General features: G+C 43.7%; 1 protein-coding gene across 2 annotated transcripts in view; it reads left to right on the forward strand.

The window, feature by feature from the left end:
- The first annotated feature begins 999 nt into the window (after positions 1–999).
- Positions 1000–24238, forward strand: part of TTN1 (ARM repeat superfamily protein) — a 130211-nt gene continuing 106972 nt past the window's right edge. Inside the window, exons 1-4 of one of the 2 annotated variants that reach the window (XM_086492562.1) lie at positions 1000–1322; positions 6554–7098; positions 7491–7593; positions 7703–7879. In XM_086492562.1, the coding sequence (XP_086348688.1) occupies positions 1134–1322; positions 6554–7098; positions 7491–7593; positions 7703–7879 (1014 nt within the window). In that variant the 5' untranslated portion in view covers positions 1000–1133. The remainder of the gene's footprint in view (positions 1323–6553; positions 7099–7490; positions 7594–7702; positions 7880–24238) is intronic. The other variant, XM_086492561.1, reaches the window with a different exon arrangement.

Genomic DNA, 24238 nt, shown 5'->3' on the forward strand with positions numbered 1-24238 from the left:
TGTGTGTGGGGAAGAAAGAGAGAGAGAGGGAGTGCACGGGTTACCTCTTTGCTTGAGCGTCGAAAACTCAGATTTGAGAACTGAGTTTGAAACGCTCTCAGTTTATTTTTTATCCCCGTCGGCGTCGTTATCGACGTCGCTATGTAACAAATAGAATAGCGATGCCGTGGATTTTCACTTTTGAGCGTTGCACTACAAGTGTCGCTAATGTGAAGTACCTCTTATAGTGTTTATTTTCGATAAACTTATGGAGGTAATGAACATTTTGACAAATAGGTGTATGCCATGTGTGCAAGAATGGTGGGTGTGTAAGAGATGTGTAAGAGGGGTCAAAGGATTTTTGGCCTTCCATAACTCCCACATATGATCTTCGATTTGAGAGGAGATCATAGATCTACAATCTACGCATTGAGCTCTTTCCATAGATATGCTACATGATATGGTTTTACCCGCTAGATTTTAAATTCCATTTTGAGGGAAAACTTTGAATTCAAATAAACTAGCCATTTTGCTTGTTTAAATTCAAAAGCTATCCTTTGATTAATTTCTTAATATTAAAGGGTTGACTTTCTTAAACTGCCAAATAAAGAGGCCCTTCTAAACCCCATTCTCTTCCTAATGGAAGGTCTCACTCAATGCACACTTCTTAAACCTTAATGACCCCTTCGTCGGTAGCCAACAAAAATGCGAAGTCAGCGCCTTGCCCGCGACTCGAACCCACAACGTGAGCCATGGCAACGTGATGAGCTAACCACGTGGGTGCGGTGCGTGCATTTTAATGCCATCAAGGCGTGAAATAAACTCTTTATGGTGAACTCACGCACGCAAAAATAAACTAGGACAGAAAATGTAAACTCGAACACGTCCGTTTAAAACCGGATGGCCGAACTTACCTCTGCTTTTGCGGTCTTCATTCAAAACCCCATGTTATTTAGTCGTGAGGGTCGCAGAGGGACCGTTCCCTACACCATCCTAGTTACTAGAGGCGCTATTTTATGGATGCATAAACTTATAAGTTCAGTTTCGGGGTGGCTGGTTATTTACTTGCAGATCAGCGAGAAACAACGAGCTTCCTCGTTGTCCAACGTGAAAGTTTTGAAATTTGGGCTGCATTCTCTCCTTGCTCTACGACTATGGATGCAGAAGCAGCAGAAGCAGAGGAGCTGAGACGGCAGCTGGCAAATGCAGAGCCCGATGAGTGCTCTGTAGCTCTTAAGCGCTCCTTTGTCTTAGAGTGGAAAGTTCTTGAAGCCCTGATCTCAGCGATGGTCTCTGGCGATGGTGATGTGCCCATGCCAGAAATTAAGAAAGCTCAACTCATAGTAAGTGCTTCTCCAGTGTGAAGCCTTCGGTTTGTATGTCGTTTTGGAGATCTGCACGGTGTGCATGGTTGCACAGCAGTAGCTTTGTATAGCACCTACATCAAGTGCAAGCCTTCTGCAACATGCTTTACAGAAGAATAAAAGATAGTCCGCTTGTGTCTATACAATATGAGGATTAGCACCATCAATGTATTCTTGCACTTGCTAATCTTTATGAGTGCCCATAGGAGCAAATATACGCTGCAGAAGTGGTTTAATCTCGTGTAACAATGAAATTTCTTGAAGTAGGCCAGGGCGCATTTATCTCAACCATCACTTGCATGTTACCTATTCACCCTGGGTTTTTGTGTTCATATCATTGCTGATGGATGCTGTGAGTTTGACCCTTACGTATAGCATCTTCAGGTTATGGTATCTTGGCTTTGGTAAGGAGTTTGTTTCATATTGTGGTGAATGGATTTCACATTTGAAAAATGCTGCGGACTTTGAAAATGCCCTCTCATTGCTTGAGTTACAGGGAGGTGTGCTAATTTTATATTATATAGATTTCAAGAACACAAATGATTCGCATATTACTGGAGTGGGTGGGTGGGAGGTAGATGAGGCATGACAGCTTGTATTGGCCTTTTGGGGGTGACCTTGTGGTACCAATGCAAGGTGCAGCGGAATGAATGTTTGCGCTTTGCTCAAGATGAGTGCTCCGAACTGTGCTCAAGGTTCCTTTTGTTCTTATGGAAGGGAGAGCCTTCCGTTCTTAATGAGAGAATGCTATGATCACAAACAAAGTGAATGGGCACTGTGCGTGCAAGTGTATGAGACTGAGAGATAGAGAGAGAAGAGAAATACGACACCAGAGACATTGTAAAACCCTCCTCCGAAGGCCCCACTCTCGTCGGCGAGAGTGGTCTACTTATGATTGCACAATCTGGTACAAATGGTATGCATGAGACTGACGCAAGTCTAGGCTATGTCGGTGATGACGACGGGGATGACGAGGCCGACACTAGGGCTGAAATCTGCAATCTTTCTACTGCTGTCCAAAAATGCTATGGGCTGAAATCTGCGGCTAGTCGTAAAACGCTGATTTTGGGGGCTGTTTCTATGGGTCTTCGTTGCTGAAAATCTCTAGGCTGAAGACTGCAAGGCACGCAATTTGCAAACGCTGGATCTTCAGAAAACGCTAGAGATGAAGGCTTCCCAAAAACGCTAGTGATGTCTTGTCAAAAAACGTTAGAAGCTGGGCCTTGTTGGCGAAGATGCTGATGCAAATACGCTATGCAATGGGTGTCACGTGACGCATCCCAACCCTATGTGTCCGTGGACAAGCTACACCACAACAGGGTTCAGTCAGTTCAGTCAGTTTAGATTAGCATTGATCCGGCACTGTTGTGAGTCTATTCGTAGACCGTGCACGCCCAGTCACTTAGCATAGATGCATATCCTCTGGTCGCACACAGCATGGTCATCGGAATTCCCATCAGAATCCATTCGCATTCGTTAGGGGAATTTTCCAGTGCATTTAGCCTATTTTCCTATTTATTGGTATGTCACTTATTATTTTTAAGTGATTTTCCAACAAAAGTAGGTAGCGCAATTTTGCTAAGTTAATATATAAGCTAACCCAAGTTAGCACTTTCTGGCAGAAGAGGCAGCAGGAGCACCTTGCTCAACAGGCAACTTCTCAGCAAGACCAACCCCCGCGACAACTCTGGCGTTTTCTCCATAGAAGACCTAGCGTTTTTGCATCAGATCAGCCTTGGCAATTTGTGCACAGCAGATCAGCCCTGGCGTCATCACGACACAGCAGATTAGCCTAGCGTTTTTGCATTTGCAGAACCCCGGCGACAGAAGGACCAATTTCAGCCCCTAGCGTTTTTGGATTTCACCAGCAAATTAAGACCGGCATTATTCACCTAAAGTGTAGCAGATTCAGCCCGTAAAGACCATCAGTTTTCAGCCCTAAGAAACCTCATTTTTCAGCCAAGAAAACGCAGCCAAAACAGTCATTTTTAGCCACCGAAACAGTCCCGAAATTCAGCAATTAGAAGATCTCAGATTTCAGCCATCGTTGTCGTCGTCGTCGTCATCGTCACCATCGTCGTCATCGGCATAGACCAAGTTGCATAGTCCATTGCATACCCATTGTACACCTTTGTGCAATCAAAGAATAGACCACTCTCGTCGACGAGAGTGGGGCCTTCGGAGGAGGGTTTTACAACCTCTCGGGTGTCGTATCTCTTCTGTCTCCTTCTCTCAGTCTCATTCACTTGCACGCACAATCCACTCACTTTGTTCGTGACCACAACACTCTACAGACGGGAAGCTCTCTCTTTCCCTAAGAACTAAAAGGAACCTTGAGCAATAAAGATCACTAATCTTGAGAAAATACAACATTCATTCTGCTGCACCTAACAATGGGACTTGCTGGCGGTGATGTAGATCTTGAAAACGCTAGGCAATGGCTGATGCAAAAACGCTAGCATGGGAGTTCTTGCTTGGAGGGGGAAACCGCCAAGGTCCTGTTGAGAAGTTGCCTGCTGAGCTTGGCTCCTGTTGCCTCTTCTGCCAAATAGTGCTAGCTCTAGTTTGCTTGTATACAAACTTAGCAAAATTGCCCTACCTACTTTTGTTGGAAAGTCACTTAAATTAATAAGTGAAAAATGCCAAAAATAGGTAAAATAGGCTAAATGCACTAGAAAATTCCCTTGAAGGATTCTGATGGATTTTGGTGGGAATACTAATGATCATGTTGTGTGCAACCAGAGGATATGCATCTACACTAAGTGACTGGACATGCACGGTCTGCGAACAGACTCAAAAAAGTGCCAGATCACTTCCTATTCTAAACTGACTTCATTGAACTGAACCCTGATCATGCTGTAGCTTGTCCATTGACACATCGGGTTGGATGTGTCACGTGACATTACTTCATTTGAACAAGAACTGAATTGAAGACAATGAACGAGAGAGACACAAAGGGAGAGAAAAGAGACGACACCAAATGTCGAGTCTGAACGACCCTCAATGGTCCCCTTGCTATGTTGCTAGAGCAAGTACTTGCTTTATTACTTGCACAAATGCTGATACAATGAAATGTTGAGATGCTATTGGGTACTTGATGCAGATGCTTGATATTGCTTAGATACTAAAGGGTATTGTAGTAGATGCTGAGGGGTATTGCGGTGGATGCTTGGTACTTAGGAGGCTAAGTGCTGGATACTGCGGGGTACTTTGGTGCTTGGTACTGTGGGTACTTGGGTGCTAAGGACACGAAGGTCTTGATGATCCGTATGCTGAGCTAGGCATAAGCAAGCCAAAACGCAAGGGGTGCTAGATGCAGGTGTAACAGACTTGGACACTCCAAGTCAAGAATCAATCACGACAGCAACAAATAACCACTTCAAAACAATTCACAGATCACAATAGATTTGCACTGGCCTGACGGAGTTCTGTGCCTAGAGATATTGGCCCCAAACACTGGCGCCTCTTTCGGTATTTCTTTATGTATTAATCAATGATCAAAGTACAAGAGAGCGGTTAGGGTTTCACTCTCAGACTCTGCGTCCAAATGCTCTGTAGAGTGAGAACCCTCTCCGTTTATTTAAAGTTTACAAGGGATGCCAAAAGCAGAGCCCCAAAAGCTTCCAAATCAAAAGCAAACTATTCTCTCTCTATCTCGCACAAACTCTCTTGAGTGTTGTAAATAAAGCAATCAATTCTCTCTCTCTCACAAGCTCAATTTGCGTAGCCAAAAGCTGACGCCAAAAGCTTCCAAAAAAAAACGTCGCAAATCATGGGATTTTGCCACGTCATCAATTTGGAAATCATTGCTGCTGCACTTTTAGGGTTAGGGTTAGGTTTTTGTTGTTTTTAGGGTTTTTGGCAGGTTTTAGGGTTTGCAGATTTAGGGTTTGCAGATTTAGGGTTTTCAGCAGCAGTCAGGAGTAGGGTTTCCCGAATGCTCTCGGACAGACACGTCATCACTTTGTGACATACCCCCCTCTTGAAAGCATTGTAATCGCCCTCGATTACGCTTGCAAAACAGACAGAAGCCATAAACCGTATTAGCAGACACTGACTGTTAGTACCTACGTACTAGGAACACACATCTAGCATATGTACCAATGGACAGTCACATCGCAGGACATCACAGGACATCACTAGACATCACAGGACATCACATGACATTCAACATTCATTCGGATCTTAGACCATGATTTATCGGCAATGTAGCTAGCAATCGCATCTAGATCCAATTGGGACCTCATCGATGTCCGATTGACTAACCCCTATTGCAACCATGTCTATTCGAGATCAATCAGACCAAAGGGCTGCAGTCATTTCGTCTATCAGTTCCTGCACTTAAAAGAAGTCAATAACAAATCAGTATTATAATCAGGAATTCCATTTCATAAAGTCATCCAGCAGAATACTGTTAGCTCTCAGTATCCTCGAAGCTCAAAGAGACATCCGCGACTTTAGCATCAAAATCAAGGCATCTGTTGACAAAGGAGCGGAGTGACTCCCCTTTTGTGTATCCCATTGCACCAGATCTCCGGCCAAGCCGAATTTTGGGTTCCGTTTGGAGTAGACTATGCTAAACCAAAAGCATCGAGGTAAAGTTTCACAATCCGATGAAATGAAGCAATGTGAGAAAAACGAAGCAATGTGAGAAAAACCAATGAAATAGTGCAATCACTCATAAGTAGCTCAAAAATAGCTACATTCCCTGGAAAAAAGAGTGCCTTTGACAAATGGTGGGTAGTGATTCAGCTAATAATAAAAGTAAAGTCGAGGAAAACGACAAAAAACTTGGAAGGAGACTGAAACATACATGCAAGCCAAAATAGTTTGTCCAACCAGTTCACCATTAAAGTAGTTGGACAACACTCTGAATTCTGGTGCAAGCCAAAACGGGTAATTCAGAATTCTTAGATCTACTTGGAGACATGCAAATTTCGCAGTAGTCTTAGAAGAACCACACAACCAAAAATGCAAATGCATTTTGTCAACTTCAACATGCTAGCTCCAAGATCCATAGGTTGGAGAGACATATGCACCTAACCAATTCATCACTTACTCACATATGTAGTGTCAAGTAAGTCGAAAGAAAATATCATACAGAAAAATTGAAATTATTTCGCTTTTAATACACATTAATAAAAATGTTACATCGTTTATGTATACATTAATGCCTTTAATTCTTGCTAACATTCAAGGGGACTCTGCAGATGGAAAAGTATCAAGAACAAGGTCAATTGCTAGAGCCATATCTGGAGAGCATGGTGTGCCCTTTAATGGAGATTTTACGCAAACAAGCATCTGCCAATACAGGCAATCCAAGCTTGGGTACTATGAAGAAAATTTGCAGTGTAATATATACCCTTGTGACAGTTTGTGGTTACAAGACTGTGATCAAGTTCTTTCCACACCATGTCTCTGATTTGGAACCTGCTGTGGAGTTGCTGCAATCATGTCATAGTGAAATCGAGGAAACCAGTATTCTACGAGAAGAGAGCACTGGACAATGGGAGACCAAGTGTTGTCTCCTCTTGTGGCTATCTATATTGGTTTTGGTTCCCTTTGACATAGCATCTGTGGATTCATCCTTTACAGAAATAGATCTAACTGTTTCAAGGGTAGTTCCTCCTTTGGTTGGGAAAATACTGACACTATGCAAAGACTATCTTGCGAGCCCAGGTCCAATGCGTGAGATGGCTGGAGTACTTCTATCACGACTTCTAACACGCCCAGACATGCCAACAGCTCTTAGAGAGTAAGCTATCGTATTTCTTGGTTTTATTGTTTATTAAAAATATGTTTTGACTTGAAAGGATAAACTATTGCACTAGCTGAATTGATTGTGCTATATTGAGGCTTCAAGGAATGTTGTAACTTAAAGACTGGAACATGAGAGATGGTATGGAGAAACCCAACGTTTTGATTTTTGCAAGAAATATGCCATAAAGAAAATGGAATGTATAAACAAGTTTGGGGTGGAGTGCCTGCCTGGATGCAGAAATTTAATGCAAAGCATGCCAGCCTTGTTTTAAGATAAAGGAAGAGCTAGAGAATTTGCTGGCCGTAATGTTTTCCATTGGGCAGTTTTAATATGTTCATATATCTAATTGTAAAAAAATAGATATTCACAGCAGTTTGATTTCACAGCTTCATGACTTGGACACAACAAGCACTTGCAGCTGCTCTAGAGAACTCGGCAGGGGTTTTCTTGGCACCTGGAGTTATGGGAGCTGTGGCTGCCATTTTTAAGGTGATGCCCCCAAATTTCAATATCCTCTAGTTAACTATGATGAAACTTAATGTATCGTCTTTTTTGGTTCACTCTTATATCACATAACCGCTCAGCTTTTATATTCTAGGCGGGAGATAGAGATATCCTTTATCCTGTTACACCAACAGCGTGGGAAGAAGCCAGTCAACTTTCCAAGTCTTCCTTGGCAACCCAGAGCTTGCTGCTTAGAAAGTTTCTGGTCAAGCTTGTTCAGCGCATTGGGCTTGTTTATCTGCCTCCAAGAACCATATCTTGGCAATACAAGGTATGACCCTTTATTTATTTAAGAATATGTGTGCATGACATAAGGTTTTTTTGTTGTTGTTTTCAACCTCATTACGATGCTTATAAATAATGGTCTAAGAGCGTTTATGAACCTGCAAACTGATCTACTGATGAAAAGCTGACAGATAGTGAGCAAACTTGTGTGCTGTGAGGTGTTGCACCCCCTCTTTTTTCTCACATCAGACCTTTTCTCTTAAATATACCTCACTCTTTATTCGCTTTCTTGCAATTATTTTCATGCTTTAGCATAGTTAGTATCAATGGGGGTGCTTTTGATAACAGTTGCATTGAACTGTTATTCTTCTGCAGTTCTATTACTATTGCAGTGATTGCTGCCTGTGATGCCTTTGGAGCTTTTGTTTATCCCTTGGTTACTTCTTTGTGCATGAAGCCAAGTTACAAGAACTAGCTTTCTGGGCATATGCAAGAGGTTTTAATGACTCGCATGCTCCAAACAAAATACATCCGATAATATTCCATATGAAGGTGCATAAAGCACAAAAGATATGTAGTTGTTTTCAAGGTGGTAGAGAGACGCTCAGACATAACAGTAACCAACATAGAGGAGCACACTCTTATCTAGGCATGCATTTCATTATTTAGGAAAAAGGTAAGTTTAAAAGGCTAAATCATAATTGCCAATTAGTGTGAGAATTCCTATTCTTTGATAAACGACCTTTGTATTCACGTAAGCTCATGTGTCTGTGTGTCCTGTGCCCATGCTGTTATACAGATCTTCTATTAATGTAAGCTCATGTGTGCCTTGTCCATGTGGGTGGCAGCATATGTCAATATCTAGTTCTAGACATATTGGAGACTGACAACGTTAATGGGAATGCCATACTACGCAATTCTCATGAAAACCCTTTTTGATCATCCGATCAAAAACCCAACTTCCACAAGAGATGGCTGGTTCAAGACTTTTTCAGCAACAAATCAAAGTTCTGTTCAACTTACACAAAAAAGAAAACAAAACATGAGACACAAAATATGTTGGAACGAAGACAAATTTGAGCTTTATCAAAACGTGTAGAATGTGTTTCCCAGAAAACATAAACTGCCAACAATTGCAGATTTTTTTTGCATAAGGGTGGCTTTTGTAAACATTGATAGCATGCAGTCGTTGCTGTGCACGATGAAGCTGATGGTTACATTGTCTTGTCGATTTCCTTTACAAGGGAATGTGGGCTTTTGCTAGATTCATTTATGTATATATCTGTAGATTCAAAGGTTGCAATGGTAATTGCTAACACACTGCAAAAGGATATTCAATATCTTGCACTAGCGCTTAGTGAAATTTTTGAAGGCAAGCATGAATTAGGAAAGCCTTGGCAAGTTTTGGTAATAAAGTCCGAGTCCTACCCAATTATTTGAGATGTTTGGCCACTTGGGTAAGATATTCTTTCTTTTAATGCACGTGTGTATTTTGTTTGAGAGGGGTGTGGGGCAGCGTGTTAAATGTAGATACATTTTGTTTTGTGGTCGTTTTAGATGGTTTCTCCTTGCTCTTGCTCAATGTGTGGGATGGTTGACATGTGTACATTATGGCCTGTGTGCTTATGGTCTTACTTTAGCACTAGTTTGGTACCAAAATTTGACATTTGAGTGTCCTTTTTTAAAAACAATTTTAATAAAATGCCACGAACGTCTAAAAAGGAATCTCATTTTTTTTGGAGAGTCTTTTTGTTGCGTCCCCATACATCAGGATGGGCGCTTCTCGCCAAGTGTGAACATGGCCCTATGGTTAGGGCGGTTAAGGAATCCTATAAACAGGACTTGGGGCTCATATGTTAGCCATCTTGTGTGATCACCACACTTTGGACTCTAGGCCCTTGGAAGCTCTCCCGCACACCGGCTTGGTGTGGGCTTGGTGGTATGGGACACCAACCCTTGTGGTAGAGGCTAGCCCGTTAGCTATAGGCTCCCAGACTTGGGGGTGAGCCCTGTATTGGCTCTATGGTTGGGAGGTGAGTTTGATGTTGGCTCTCTACGCTCATTTATGCGCGAGTTGTCATGTCATGTGTGTAGGATGGATCCAGTGAGTGGCTAACATTGGTATTAGAGCTTCGTCCTGCTTGTGCATTCGACATGGCAACATGCACAAAACCATTAGAGCTCATGGGGCCGTGATGGCCTAGCCCGACAGGCTCTCTACCCTCTTGCATAGGGTGCTATGGGAGGCTACTAGCTAGAGAGGAGAGCACAGAAGGCTCATTGATGGTGGGAGTTTATGGTAATTTATTTTTATTTATTTTGCACATGGAACTCTTGTGTGTGGAGGTTGATGCTAGTGGTCCATGGATGCTTAGTATGTTTATTATTTTGTGGATACTCGGTGTCTGTTCTTTTTTTCCTCTCCGTGTTCGTTTGTGCATGAGGAAACCCTTACAAGCTGGCCACTCCAAGGAAATATTAGTTCTTTGTTTGCACATACGATGAGAGAGTCTTCATCATAAGAGTGGGTTTTGTAGGTGGTATGTGAAAGAGAAGAATCTCATGTGCACAGTCGCCCTATGTGCCACGTGGACATGCTGAACCATCCTAGGGCTTAGCTAGGGTTAGTCTGAGCCTAGGGAAATCCTCTGGCACCGTTGTGAGCCTGTTCTCAGGACTTGCATGCCCAGAGGATTCCGTTAGTTAGGCTGCATACCCACCCTCTACTACACACATATTTGTACAAGGCGGTTTTCGTGTGTTATAACTTATTATGTGTTTGCAGGCATTTGGAAGTGTCGTCATGTAGGCCTCTATGAGGGAAATGAACCTGCAAGGTCTTGTCCTGATCAAATTAGTCATTCATGAGTTAGGTAAGTTTCTAGTGGTCCTGATGTTATTATCCTCAGTTATTGAGGGGTCATAATTGGAGGGTCACTGAAGGGACATAATCTCTAGACAAACCATTTAGTAAGTCAACATAAAAGAAGGCCGAGGTCATTCATTTTCCACAGATCCCATCTGTGCAGCCAAGACCAGCAAAGGGCGTTTTTCTCTCCTAGGCGTTTTTCACTTCACGGCTGCGTTTTCAGCACCTGTTGGGAGCTTGACGGTAGCACATCGCCAGATCATCATGCGGCAAAGCAAAGTCCATAATCGAAGCTGCATTTTTAGCAATGGAGACAAGCGTTTTCAGCATGGTAGAGCAGTAGCATCAGCATCTGCTAGTGTTTTGCTCAACACCTGCGTTCTGCAATGGAAGAGCTTGGAGCCTGCGTCATCATCCTCCCCATTGCCCCTGCAGTTCAGCTGCGTTTTCAGCCCATCTTCATCGCGGTCGGTCAACCTCAGCGTTCTCGGAAGCATCCTGATGTAACATTTAATGGTCTAGTAACTTGTGTGTAGCGGAAAATAGCATGAACATAGTGAGCATTTCATTAGAATAGCTTCCTAATGAGAATAACAAGAGTGCTTGGGTGGAGAGAGCAACAAAAAGCATAACGCCTAGTTAGATAGCATGAACAATACTTCAAAAGAGAGAGAAATTAAGCAATTGACAACAGTTGAGGACCAGATTTACATGGAGCCGGTCCCCCCTCCAAAAGGCTTTGTATTATGGTTTCTCCCATCAAGAGAGACATTTTACAATACAATTTCTTGTGTTCCTTCAATACTAGCTAGTGCAATGAAGATGGAAACTTCATGCACTACGCAAAACACTTATCAAACACAACATCAATTCCCTCACACGGTCTCAGACCCAAGACCTCACACACCTTCGAAGATGGTGAGAGCTAGCGGGGTATGAGAGTAGATTGAGAGGAAGAAGGAGTATTCTTACGAGAAAGATGTACATCTCCTCACATAATCACTCATATTAGCATAGCTTAGCTTAGTAATTAGCATGGTAGAGGAGATGAGCATGCATTGAAGCTTGGCTCTTGGTTGGATTTGCATCACAAAGCCAAGAGTTGTTGGTGTAGGCCTCCCTTCTCACAAGCTTGGAGTAGGTGATAAGCTTTCCATTAAAGCTTGAGAAGGAGAGAGAGTCTTCTTTACTTCACACGTGAGCTAGTATGAGTGTGTAGGTGTTAATGCCTTTGAAAAATCAGCCCCCTCTCTCTCTCTCTTGGTCGACCCCTCTTGCTATTTGCTCTTGCTAGAATCCTATTGGACCTCCCCAGGCTTAGCCAATGGTAATTAAGCAACATAAGTGATAGCCTTCTGACATGTGTTCGCTTTTCCCCTTTTGTGAGAGCTTTAGGTAATTATTTAATTCAACTAAACTCTCATTGGACCCCTTTGCCTCATGGCCAATAGGAATCAGGCAAGCCATTGGGTTGCTGAATGCTCATTGGTCCCCTTGGGAGACTGTCCAATAGTCTTCTAGAGAGCTTAATTCTTATTGGTTCTTTTATTAAGTGTTTTTAAATTAATTAAACCAGATTTACTCTAGCCTAATTCTCATTGGTCCACCTCCAAGCCAATCAATAGGAATTGGGTACACCTTGTGGGCATCTGGGCTAGGGAGCTGACATGTGTCCCTCATTCCCTTTGTGTAAAGGGAGCTTGTGTGTGTGTGTGTGTGAGTTTCTCTCTCATCCCCTACTTGCAAGGCTCGCCCCCTTCTATGTAGGGATTGCCAAAGACTTTTGGGAGACACATAAAGCATCCAATTCCCCCAATGTTTGACCTTTGGACATAACCTTTGAATTTTGGAACCTTAGCATTTTGGCAGTCTTAATGGGTTGAACCTTAGGGTCTTTTAAGCCCATTGTTGCACATGGCTCTTTTTTAGATGGCCCCCCCTTTGGATGCCTATTTTCCCTCCGTTGGATCCCTACTGTGGCTGGTCCGCTAGCTTAACCAATATTCTAGCTTTTTCTCCCTTGGTACTTCCCCATATTAAATGATCAGTTTAACATGAGAAAATCATTTAGGAGAATTAGATATTGATTATTATGACATTACCTCTCTCTTGAAATCATAGTTGTCCTCGACTATGGGTCCTCGACTATGGGGTAGAGAAGATAAAGCATATTCATTAGTCCTTTTCTTATTAGGTAGAGGATCCCTATGTTACCCTACGACATCATTCCACAATGGATGACTAGTCTATTTGGCGCTTGAGAGCCTGAGGCTGCCGCAAGCATGTCTGCACATTAGTCCTATCATCTTCCATAGTAGAGTGACAAGCTCTTCTTGGTGTTCAGGAGACGTCGTCTCCGCAAACTTGATCTAAGCATGCATACTACTTCATTTTTGTGCACAATAAAGAAAAAGAGACTCTTATAAGACAAAAATTTTGTTCATTTTTAACATTTGTACATTTGCTTACTCTTGGGAAGCATTCTAAGCATTGACAAGGTTTAGGTTATCCTTTAATTGTATGCCTTGCATCCATCTAGCATCTTCAAAAGGATAATTCTTAAACTTAATAAGATATCGTCGGATAGTCTTACTGTCTCTTAGTACCTTGTCTTCATGTCGGAGAATGGACTCGGGCTGCAGCATCTCTTCTTGGTTCTCGATCTTTGGTGGGTCTTCAATAGTTGGTTCTTGAGGTGGCTCTCCTTTGTAAGGCTTTAGTAGGCTCACATGGAAAGCATTGTGCATGAGCCGATGGTTGGGCAACTTGAGTTGATAGGCCATCTCATTGATTGGCCTAAGAATCTGGAAGGGACCATAGTACCTTTTTGCTAACTTAGCATAGTACTTTTGGTGTCTCGTAGGATTCTTGCCCGTCGTGTGCCTTAATCGAGCCTTGGGAAATTTGAGTAAGACCCAATCATTTTCTTTAAAGGCTTGGGCTCTTGTCTGCTTGTCAACAACAGCCTTTTGCCTTTGCTGTGAGATAGCATCCTTAATCTTTTGGAAAGATTCTTGTAGGTCTCGGCTATACTCATCTGCAGTGAAGATCTTCCCGTGTACCTTAAGTAGCAAGGGACTTTTTGATCTTCCCTTAATTACCTCAAAAGGTGCTTTTCCCGTGGAAGTATGTACAGTGTTATTGTAGGCATACTCCACTAAGGGTAAGTACTTCTTCCATTGGGATCTTTGATCTACTTTCGTTACATAGGCTTTTAGTAGATTGAGAATTGTTAGGTTAGCTATTTCACTTTGGCCATCCGTTTGCGGGTGATAGGTCGAAGAGAAGTTTAGCCTTGTTCCTAAATTCTCAAAGAGACCCTTCCAGAAGTTACTGGTCATTCTAGGATCTCTATCCGACACTATGGACATTGGCAAGCCATGGTACTTGAAGATTTGTGAAATCAAGAGGGTTGCCATTTGATGGGCCTTGATAGTCTTTTTGACATGTATAAAATGAGCTTGTTTACTGAACCTGTCTACTATCGTCCATATTCCCGTATTCCCATGGATAGACTTAGGCAATCCAAAGGTAAAATCCATGGATATGCTCTCCTATGATGAATTAGGGATTGGCAAAGGTTGAAGCAATCCAAGTTGCTTCCCTCTATCAAACTTCGTCTTTTGGCATACCACACATTTAGAAACATACTCTTGTATGTTTGCTTTCATGGTAGGCCAATAGAAATATGTTTCAATCCCCTTCAGAGCAAACTGAATCCCTCTATGCCCTGCATAAGGAGGAGCATGAGATTCATACATTACTTTCTCACGTAGTGAGCTAGTAACGCATAGTCTATTGCCATAGAGAAGATAACCATCTTGTAAAGTAAATGGTTCCGCTTTCTTCCCTAGTGCAAGGGCTGAAATTACATCTCTAAAATCGGGATCAATAGCATACTCATCTATCATAGAAGATAGATCATTGTGAGTTGCTATGGAAACGGCATTCACTCTCGGCCGTCTTGAGAGTGCATTGGCTACCTTGATTATGCTTGCCAGCAACGTGAGCAATATGAAAATGAAATTGCGAAAGAAAATTTGCCCACCTTATTTGTTTATCGGAGAGCTTGTTCTGCGTTATGAAGTACTTAAGACTTTGGTGATCCGTTCGCAAAATGAAAGGAGTCCCCAATAAATAGTGCTTCCATGAGTCTAAGGCATGTAGAAGTGCAAGGAGTTTCTTTTCATATATGCCTAGAGCTTGCTCAACAAGGTCAAGCCTTCGACTTTCATAGCCTATGGCGTTGCCTTCTTGAAGCAAAACAGCTCCAAGGCAATCACCACAAGCATCACATTGGACCTCAAATGGCTTTGAGAGATCCGGTAGTGTAAGCACAAGTTGAGAGATAAGCTTTTCTTTAAGCTTTTCGAAAGCATTGTTCTCCTTGTCAGACTATGTGTACCTAACGTTTTTCTTTGTTAATGGTCCTGCTATTAGTGAGAACTTTTCTATGAAGCGTCTATAGTATGCGCACATACCTATAAAGCTTCTTAACTCATGAAGATTCTTTGGTTTAGGCCATCCTTTTATTACCTCTAACTTTGATGGATCCATTTGGATGCCATCTTGAGAGATAATGTGACCTAAATACTGAATCTCTTGTTAGAAAAAATCACTTTTCTTTCGATTAACATAAAGTTTATTCTCTGTTAGAACTTGAAATATTACCTGGAGGTGTCGCTTGTGTTCGTCTAATGAATTAGAGTAGATGATGATATCATCAAAGAACACTGTAGTAAAGGTTAGGTGAGGTGTGAATAGCTTCTTCATCAAGCGGTTGAATGTGGCTGGTGCATTGGTCAAGCCAAAAGGCATGACAATGTATTCGTAAAGACCAAACGTAGTGCGAAATGCGGTCTTTACAATGTCTTGATCAACTATCCTTATTTGATGATAGCCACTTTTTAGGTCAATCCTACTGAAGTAGGTGGACCCTTGTAGCTTATCAAATAGGTCTTCTACCTGTGTAACGGGAAACCTATTTTTGATAGTGATCCTATTTAGTGCTCTATAGTCGACACACATACGATATGTGCCGTCTCTCTTTTGCACTAGTAGCACAGGAAAACAAAATGGAGATGAGCTAGGCCTAACCATGCCCTTCTCAACTAACTTATGCACTTGCCGCATAATGTCCTCTTGTTGAGCTTGACAAACTCTATAAGGAGGTTTGTTAGGCGGTGAGCTTCCTGGAAGAAGTTCAATTGCATGGTCATCATTGTTTCGTTTAGGAGGTAGCTCACAAGGGACGTCGTCAATAAAAACATCTTGAAACCCCTTGAGAAAATTGGATAACTCTAATTCCTTTTGATTGTGTATATTTTCTTTTGCTAAAACATTAGGTTCATTTTGAGAGTCTTTAATAAAAATCATGTACACGAAAATAGAGCTCTTTATTGACTTGTTGAAAGCTTGTGTATGTACAATGGGTATAGTGTGACCCATTTCCTTAGCATCTATATACATATCTTTTTCCCTGAACTTAAAGGAGATTCTCCTTTCAGGGAATTTAACATTGGCAGCCATGCGATCAAACCATGGTGCCCCTAGGATTACATCCTCATGCTTGAGAGGAGAGATAAAGAAGTCCTCTTTGTCCACATAGCTTTGGACATGGAGCTTAGCCCACCGTCTTCATGGAGCCATCTCTGCCGAGGTGGCGGGAGACTCGCTTCTTTCTCGTTCCTTCGGTGGAGGCTCTTGAATTCTCCTTTGAGAAGGAGATGCATCATCAAGGAGTAAATTTCTGAGCCCTTCATAGGGATCCTCTTCTTCTTCCCGAATTGGAGAGAGACCTCTTTTGGTAGTCTCGCAAGGAGGCTTCCTAGGTGTTCTCTCGTCATGGTGGGGAGCTTGGAGAATCCCATGAGAACGAAGCTGCCGTTGCACTTCACTTTGGAGGGATGGATTGCCCATGGCTTGTTGAAGCCTAGAAACAAGATAGTTAACAAGCATCGGGGCATCATTAGTAGCTTGCTCATTAGCAAAATCAAAGTTATCAACATTAATTTCACTCTCTTTACTATTGTCAGCCATTCTAACAACTTTTAGGTATAAAATTTTTAGGTGTACTTTGGCACTTCAAGCCCTAGTTGCTACTCCTCTTTACCTCTTTAGAAAAAGCACTCAAGCTACTGTACCCGTGGCTCGAATACCATTAATTGCAAGGAATAGAAGAGAGGGTTGTTCAACACCACAACAGCACCGGCTCTTGTCAAGCTTCTAATAGCTCAATAGTGGTTAAGCCCTAGGCAAGCCCCGTAGGACTCCACTATTAAGACCACAGCTCTCGACGGTGATGCCCCGTTAACTGCACAAAGGCAGGTGCACTGCAAGGCTGGAAAATCCCTATTCTACTTACTCACATGCAATTAATAGTACCAACCATTTATAGCTAGCTTGAGGACCTCCCTTCTTGAGCAAGAAAAGAGAAACCTTGTGCTTTGATACCAATGTAACATTTAATGGTCTAATAATTTGTGTAGTAGAATTTTTTTTTTCCGAGAAAAAGATCCTTCTATTAGTTAATGAAAACTGCCCGTAGGGCTACAACCACCCCTTCAAGAGAGGGCTACAACAAACATGATGGGGAGACTCTCCCAATGAAAGAACAACATATATACAATGAGGCTAAATCAAGAGATGGGAGGAGGAAAGAGCCACACAGGTGGTCGGTAGTGCCATCTGAGCACACCCTGGACACTGGTGAAGAAAGGCCCAGGGCTCCAGAGTCGAAGGAAAGCTTCGCGGCGCTCCCGCATGCGGTCGGAGCTACCGTGTAGTCCCTCTAGCTGTCCTCTGAGAGTATGGATCAGCTCTAGCCAAAAGTCACTAACAGTCTCTGCTGGTGGCACAGAGCGAGCCTCAAAAATGCGGAAACAGCGGGCCCGCCAGATGAACCAAAGTGTCAGGCCACTGATGAGCTCCCAACACTCCTCTCTCTCACTGGACCACTCCTGTGGAGTAAGCTCTGTAGCAGGCTGGAGTGTAGGTCGCCCCCCTTGTATCACTATCATCCTGCTGGTGGAAGATAGCTCAAACTGAAGTGCCGGGCCCGTGAGAGTGGACCAAGCCGCTGCCCCCCAAGAGTACTGTCTAGCCGTAGACGGAGTAGGCATCTGCCAAAGAACTCGTAGCCACACCTGCTGGGCCGAGGGACAGTCCCAAAGACTGACGCTGACTCTCCACCAACTCGTCACAGGCGCACATGCGGCCGAGAGACCACTATGCACAAGCCAGCTCCCTACTGCTATAGCTCTATGTGCAACCAGCCACTGAAACAAAGTGACGCACCTCGGCTGTCTGGAGTCCCACAGCCTCTGCCAAAAGGCTGCCAAGAACTCGACTGTGAGGCCCTCCTCCTGCCAATGACGTGCTGCAGCTGGGCGGGCCTCTCTCTGTACTGCAAGTATATGACGTCCAAGCCGAACAGTGTACTGAAATAAGGGGACTCCTGGGTGGTCTGCAGAAGAGAAGGGGTCCCTCCATAGCCACTCACTAGGATCCCACTGTACTCGTGCCAGTGGACAACACTCCCAAGTCCATAGCCTCCAGTGTCCAGTCTCAAGAGCTGCTGGGTCAGGGTCTATGACGCAAGTCCTCCCACAACTCGGATCCTCTGGAAACAGCACTCTGCTACCTGCGGGGCCTCTATTGCAACTCGCTGTAATCGTCCCCCACCCTAAGCTCGAAGAACAGGGCTGGGACAGTCTCTGAGCAGGCCCTGACTGAAATGAGAACCTCCAGTCGTGTGAAGGCTCCCATCCACCGGGGTGCTACTGGCTCGAGAGGCGTGAGCCACTCAGCTGGAACTGACTCTAAGATGTCCTGACACATGCTCTGCACCCCTCTCATGCCCTGTAGCTGGAAACCTTGCACCTCCTCTGACAAACCTGTGAACTCTAGCCAGTCATCTAGAGAGCGCGCTGGACCTGCTGCCATGGGACCCCAGGAAACATGAGGCTGACTACCAACCAAGTGGCCTCTCTGAGTGCTAACCATGGGGTTCTAGACAAGGGGCTGCCGTAGGCGCTCCTCCGTGCACGTCGGCTGTCTCTGCTCCAGGCCACGCCGCAAGAGCTCCCAAGATCGAAGCAAACTCACAGCGAAGCGGTCCTCCAGTCTCCTGCTCAAACTAACTCGGCCCATCTCTGTAAAGATCCATCTGGTCGAAGGTTGCCAAGGGCCTCCTGATTTAGACACCCTGGCACGAAGCCTCTGCAGCAAGAACTCCTTCCAGGGCTCCTCACCTAGAAGAAGTCCTCTGACTATGAACTTCCCAAGAAGGGCTCTGCTCTGCTGTGCTGGATCAGTGATCCCAAGCCCTCCCTGAGAACAAGGAAGCGTGATGACCGACCAAGCCACCTTGGCTCGGGCTATCTGAGTGTCACGTCCTGACCAAAGGAAGTTCCTGATCAGCCTCTCTACCTGGCTGATACAAGAACTCGAGAAGATCTAGCAGGAAGTGATGTACCACATAGTCTCCAACAACACCTGGTTGGCAACTACTACTCTACCAGCCAACGAAAGTCGTGCTGAGCTCCAATGTAACAGCTTTCTCCTGATGGACACGAGAAGAGGAGAGCAATCTGCTGCTCAGGAGACAAGTCCAAACCAACCTGACAACCCAAGTACCGAACTGCAGTCCTTGGGGGAATCCACCTGAAGCCCTCTCTTGGCATCCAATCTGGCACAGGAGCACTAGTGTGTAGCAGATAGCATGAACCAAGTAAGCATTTCATTAGAATAGCTTCCTAATGAGAATAACAAGAGTGCTTGGGTGGAGAGAGCAACAAAAAGCATAACACCTAGTTAGATAGCATGAACAATACTTCAAAAGAGAGAGAAATTAAGCAATTGACAACAGTTGAGGACCGGATTTGCATGGAGCCGTTCCCCCTTCCAAAAGGCTTTGTATTATGGTTTATCCCATCAAGAGAGACATTTTACAATACAATTTCTTGTGTTCCTTCAATACTAGCTAGTGCAATGAAGATGGAAACTTCATGCACTACGCAAAACACTTATCAAACACAACATCAATTCCCTCACGGTCTCAGACCCAAGACCTCACACACCTTCGAAGATGGTGAGAGATAGCGGGGTATGAGAGTAGATTGAGAGGAAGAAGGAGTATTCTTACGAGAAAGATGTACATCTCCTCACATAATCACTCATATTAGCATAGCTTAGCTTAGTAATTAGCATGGTAGAGGAGATGAGCATGCATTGAAGCTTGGCTCTTGGTTGGATTTGCATCACAAAGCCAAGAGTTGTTGGTGTAGACCTCCCTTCTCACAAGCTTGGAGTAGGTGATATGCTTTCCATTAAAGCTTGAGAAGGAGAGAGAGTCTTCTTTACTTCACACGTGAGCTAGTATGAGTGTGTAGGTGTTAATGCCTTTGAAAGATCAGCCCCCTCTCTCTCTCTTGGTCGACCCCTCTTGCTATTTGCTCTTGCTAGAATCCTATTGGACCTCCCCAGGCTTAGCCAATGGTAATTAAGCAACATAAGTGATAGCCTTCTGACATGTGTTCGCCTTTCCCCTTTTGTGAGAGCTTTAGGTAATTATTTAATTCAACTAAACTCTCATTGGACCCCTTTGCCTCATGGCCAATAGGAATCAGGCAAGCCATTGGGTTGCTGAATGCTCATTGGTCCCCTTGGGAGACTGTCCAATAGTCTTCTAGAGAGCTTAATTCTTATTGGTTCTTTTATTAAGTGTTTTTAAAAGCATCCAATTCCCCCAATGTTTGACCTTTGGACATAACCTTTGAATTTTGGAACCTTAGCATTTTGGCAGTCTTAATGGGTTGAACCTTAGGGTCTTTTAAGCCCATTGTTGCACATGGCTCTTTTTTAGATGGCCCCCCCTTTGGATGCCTATTTTCCCTCCGTTGGATCCCTACTGTGGCTGGTCCGCTAGCTTAACCAATATTCTAGCTTTTTCTCCCCTAGTACTTCCCCATACTAAATGATCAGTTTAACAGGAGAAAATCATAAGAATTAGATATTGATTATTATGACAGCGTGAAGTTAGCACAATTGCAGCAGGCCATTCGAGGGAACATTTCCATTGTGAAAACCATAACGAATAACCTTGGAGATTTTTTTTTCTTGGTGTTTGTCTTGTGTACAAAAGAGATGCGGCTCAGAAAAGAAGAGCTTTGCCCGTAGAGTGTTGATGACTCTCTCTCTCTCCCTTGACGATTGGCCCAATGGCACGTCTGATTGTGGAAGAGGTGGGGAAAAGCAACTTCGGTGTGAGCGCAAGGCTGTCGTGTGGGCACCCACAGGGGGACGGATGCCTAAACAATAGCACTCTCCTATTGGACACCTGACTTACAACCAGTTTATGGTCGTTACTAGTAGCGGCATGGATACCACCAACAATCTCTCACATTCAGAGTTTGCAGACAGTGGACCATCAGGACCGGCCCATGCTAATCCCTTTGCTACATCTTGACATACGGGGTTTGTTGTACTCTACATTGGCGGGACGATTGGCATTGGATCCATGAAGATGTAGATCTGGAATACTAATGTAAGCATGGAAGAAGTATCACCTTGATCCCATTTTCCTGGTCTCTACATTAGGAATTCCAGTCTAGGCATCTAGCTACATCCATTTTTCTCGTCATCGGACCCTTGAAGAGGATTGCAGAACCTAAGTTCATTCCGTCAGCATGGTAATGTTTTCACCACATGCATTGTTTGGGTGTCAACAAAGACCTGCCATAGTAGAGTCGGTCTTTGGGAGGAAGCCCAGGCTAGCGTAACTGTGGTGGGACTAAGGAAAGTTTGTTGGCTAGTAACTCTTATGATAAGTGTTTTCATCGCCATCAAAACTAACAGCACCAGTCTTAGTATTGTCAGCGGAAAAGTGTCAAAAGATCAGTGGATTGCAGAACAATCTGCATTTTTGGTAGGTAAATTAAGTTCTGTTGGGCACGGGTTTTTGGCCGTCATAAATCCAGTCCTTGGTGTGCTAGTAGTTTTTGCCCTCTCTCTGAGCAAGCACCCTTGTCCATTCCATATTTGGACCAGTAGTGCCTGTCGTCACTGGTTTTGGAGGAGCCTTCATTGGTTTGTGCATCCACAACATTCATCATTCAAGCAGTCCTAACCTCGATGTCATGTGCGTAGTCGCCCTATGTGCCACATGGACATGTTGAACCATCCCGGGGGTTCGCTAAGGTTAATTCTCGGCTAGGAGATCTTCTGCCACCCTTGTGAGCCAATTCTCAAGACCTGCATGCCCAAAGGATTCCGTTAGTTAGGTTGCATACCCTCTACTGCACAGATATTTGTACAGGGCTGTTTTCATGCGTTATTGAAACGGGCCAGTAGCCTCACTCAAGGGCGGTAAACTTTGGCTTTCACCCAATCAATATCTTATTTAACTAAACCTGTACTTTATGATACAAAAGTAGCTTCACGAATAAAGCTGACTGGAATTCACCCAGTAGACAACGACACCCTGTAGGCCCCAAAGACTGCTGCCTCTTTCTGTATTTCTTTCTTTATTCTTATTGCAAATAAACACCCGAACACTTTCACCTAATTCCCACCGTCCAAACCTGTCAAGGGCTGTAATTGCAGGTTTTCGACCCAATTTCGACAGCATAATTGTGCCAAAACCCTTGTAGGTCAAAAGTACACGTCTAGGACACTTTCCCTTGCATTTTGGAAGCCTTCCGGTGAGCTACAGGTCAATTTCAGCATGCTATAATTCCCTGTTTTGGTCACTGTCAGGTGCCCAAAGCCTTGTTTAAGCACCCCAAGGCTTTCCCGAGGCTCCCCTGGTGTTACCTTGCAGTTTAGTTGCGAAACCCTAAACGCGCAAATAAACACAGCAGGCTGTAATTTTCTGTTTTGTATCGTTTTGAGCGGAGTGAACACATCTACACGTGTCTTTGGAGTCCCTGTACGCAATGGGACAGTTTTTTTTTTTTGAATCAACCGAGTTTTCACGCGAGAAAACTCTCCGTTTTTGGAATTCTTTGTGATGGAACTGTGCGTACATGGCAATTAGCTAATCCGGTTCCTGTTCAGAAGGATCTTGCCTTGGCAAACGTGCATAAAACCCCTAGAATTGTACATGGTTGTGTGAGAAGCGCCGAACTAGTGGGGCATTGCTATTTGTGCAAAGGGGAGAGAGAGATGCATGAGAGCAAATCATCGCGCTACATGAGACAAGGGAAAAGGCAAGCTTTCCTATAAAGCTGTGATCACTTGCACCCACTACGCGCACACATGCACACTGTGTTCACTTATGATAAAAATCAGCCTGCAGCCTCAATTTTGGGTGCCCCCTCTTTGGATGAGCTTCTGGAGTGTGAGTTGACTTGCAGGTTGCTCTCCTACTGCCACGTGTCCAATTTGCTCCCTTTGGTTTAATTCCTAGTACCCGCCAACTTATAAAGTCTTGCCGAGGGGCCTAAATGACTCGAACTGAGCCTAGCCACTTCTTTACTAGTCGTATTCTCGTGCCGATCTAGCCAACCATCTCATGGTTGCCTGGCCTCGACTCCTATGGGTGAACTCTCGCCCATGCAATGTTCGGGCATTTGTGATTTCAAAAAGACGGTCCCAAAAATTAAATAAAAAATCAAGCGAAAGAAACCAACAAATATAGATAGTGGTTTTGTCAGAGTCTCGTGACATACCACGATTGCATACATCCTATACATGCCGCAGATGATTTAGTGTGATAAGCACCCTTTTACTATTGGATGTATTCGCAAGAAAGACTGTCAAACATACACATAAATGACTTAATGAAGCCTTCATACTTTTGTCAAGCAATGTACACCTCTATTGCATTGAATCCTTATGTACATGTGAAATGCTAGCTCCAATATCACCCCTCTTTTGAGCACGTGTCAAAACCTTTGACCTTAGCTCTACTGAAGTGATCTGAGTTGGGGAATATGTGGGTTGTAAACCAAAGGCTTTAAGATAGAGCTGCAATACATTTGGTGACTCTATCAGTTCACTTTCTTCCATCCACTTTGCATCCATACGTGGATAGTTCTTGCACTTCACCAAATAACGTCTTGCAACTTTTTCCTTAACTTTTCTTTCTTTTGGCTTGTCCTCTCGAAGACTCGGTTGAGTCTTTAGCTTTCTTTGCCTTTCTTGACCCCTGGGAAGCTCAAGAGTCGCTTTTGCAAAGGACCTCTTTGCTGAATTTTTCTTTGACTGACCCCCTTTTACTTTTCCCTAGAATCCACTATCTTCTCCTTTCAATAAGGGATGACCAGTGTTGGCAACCACCATAAGCTGAGTAAGAGTGGCCACTCTGTTCTTTGTATAGGAGTTCTTGAGCCATTTAGGTAGCCCACAACAATACTTGTCTATCTGCATTGTCAATGGCACAAATCTGTAGAAATATATGGAAAGGAGCGTTTTACAAAACTTGTACTCGTTGAGTTGGTTCCAATATGTCACATCAGCTTCAAATTCATTTGACAGCCATGGAGATGCAAACATCTTTTTGCAATAAACCCATGTGGCGGGTGCTTGTCCTTG

Source organism: Adiantum capillus-veneris, chromosome 20, assembly GCF_014529385.1.
Source record: "Adiantum capillus-veneris isolate H3 chromosome 20, ASM1452938v2, whole genome shotgun sequence".
NCBI classification, from domain to species: Eukaryota; Viridiplantae; Streptophyta; class Polypodiopsida; order Polypodiales; family Pteridaceae; genus Adiantum; species Adiantum capillus-veneris.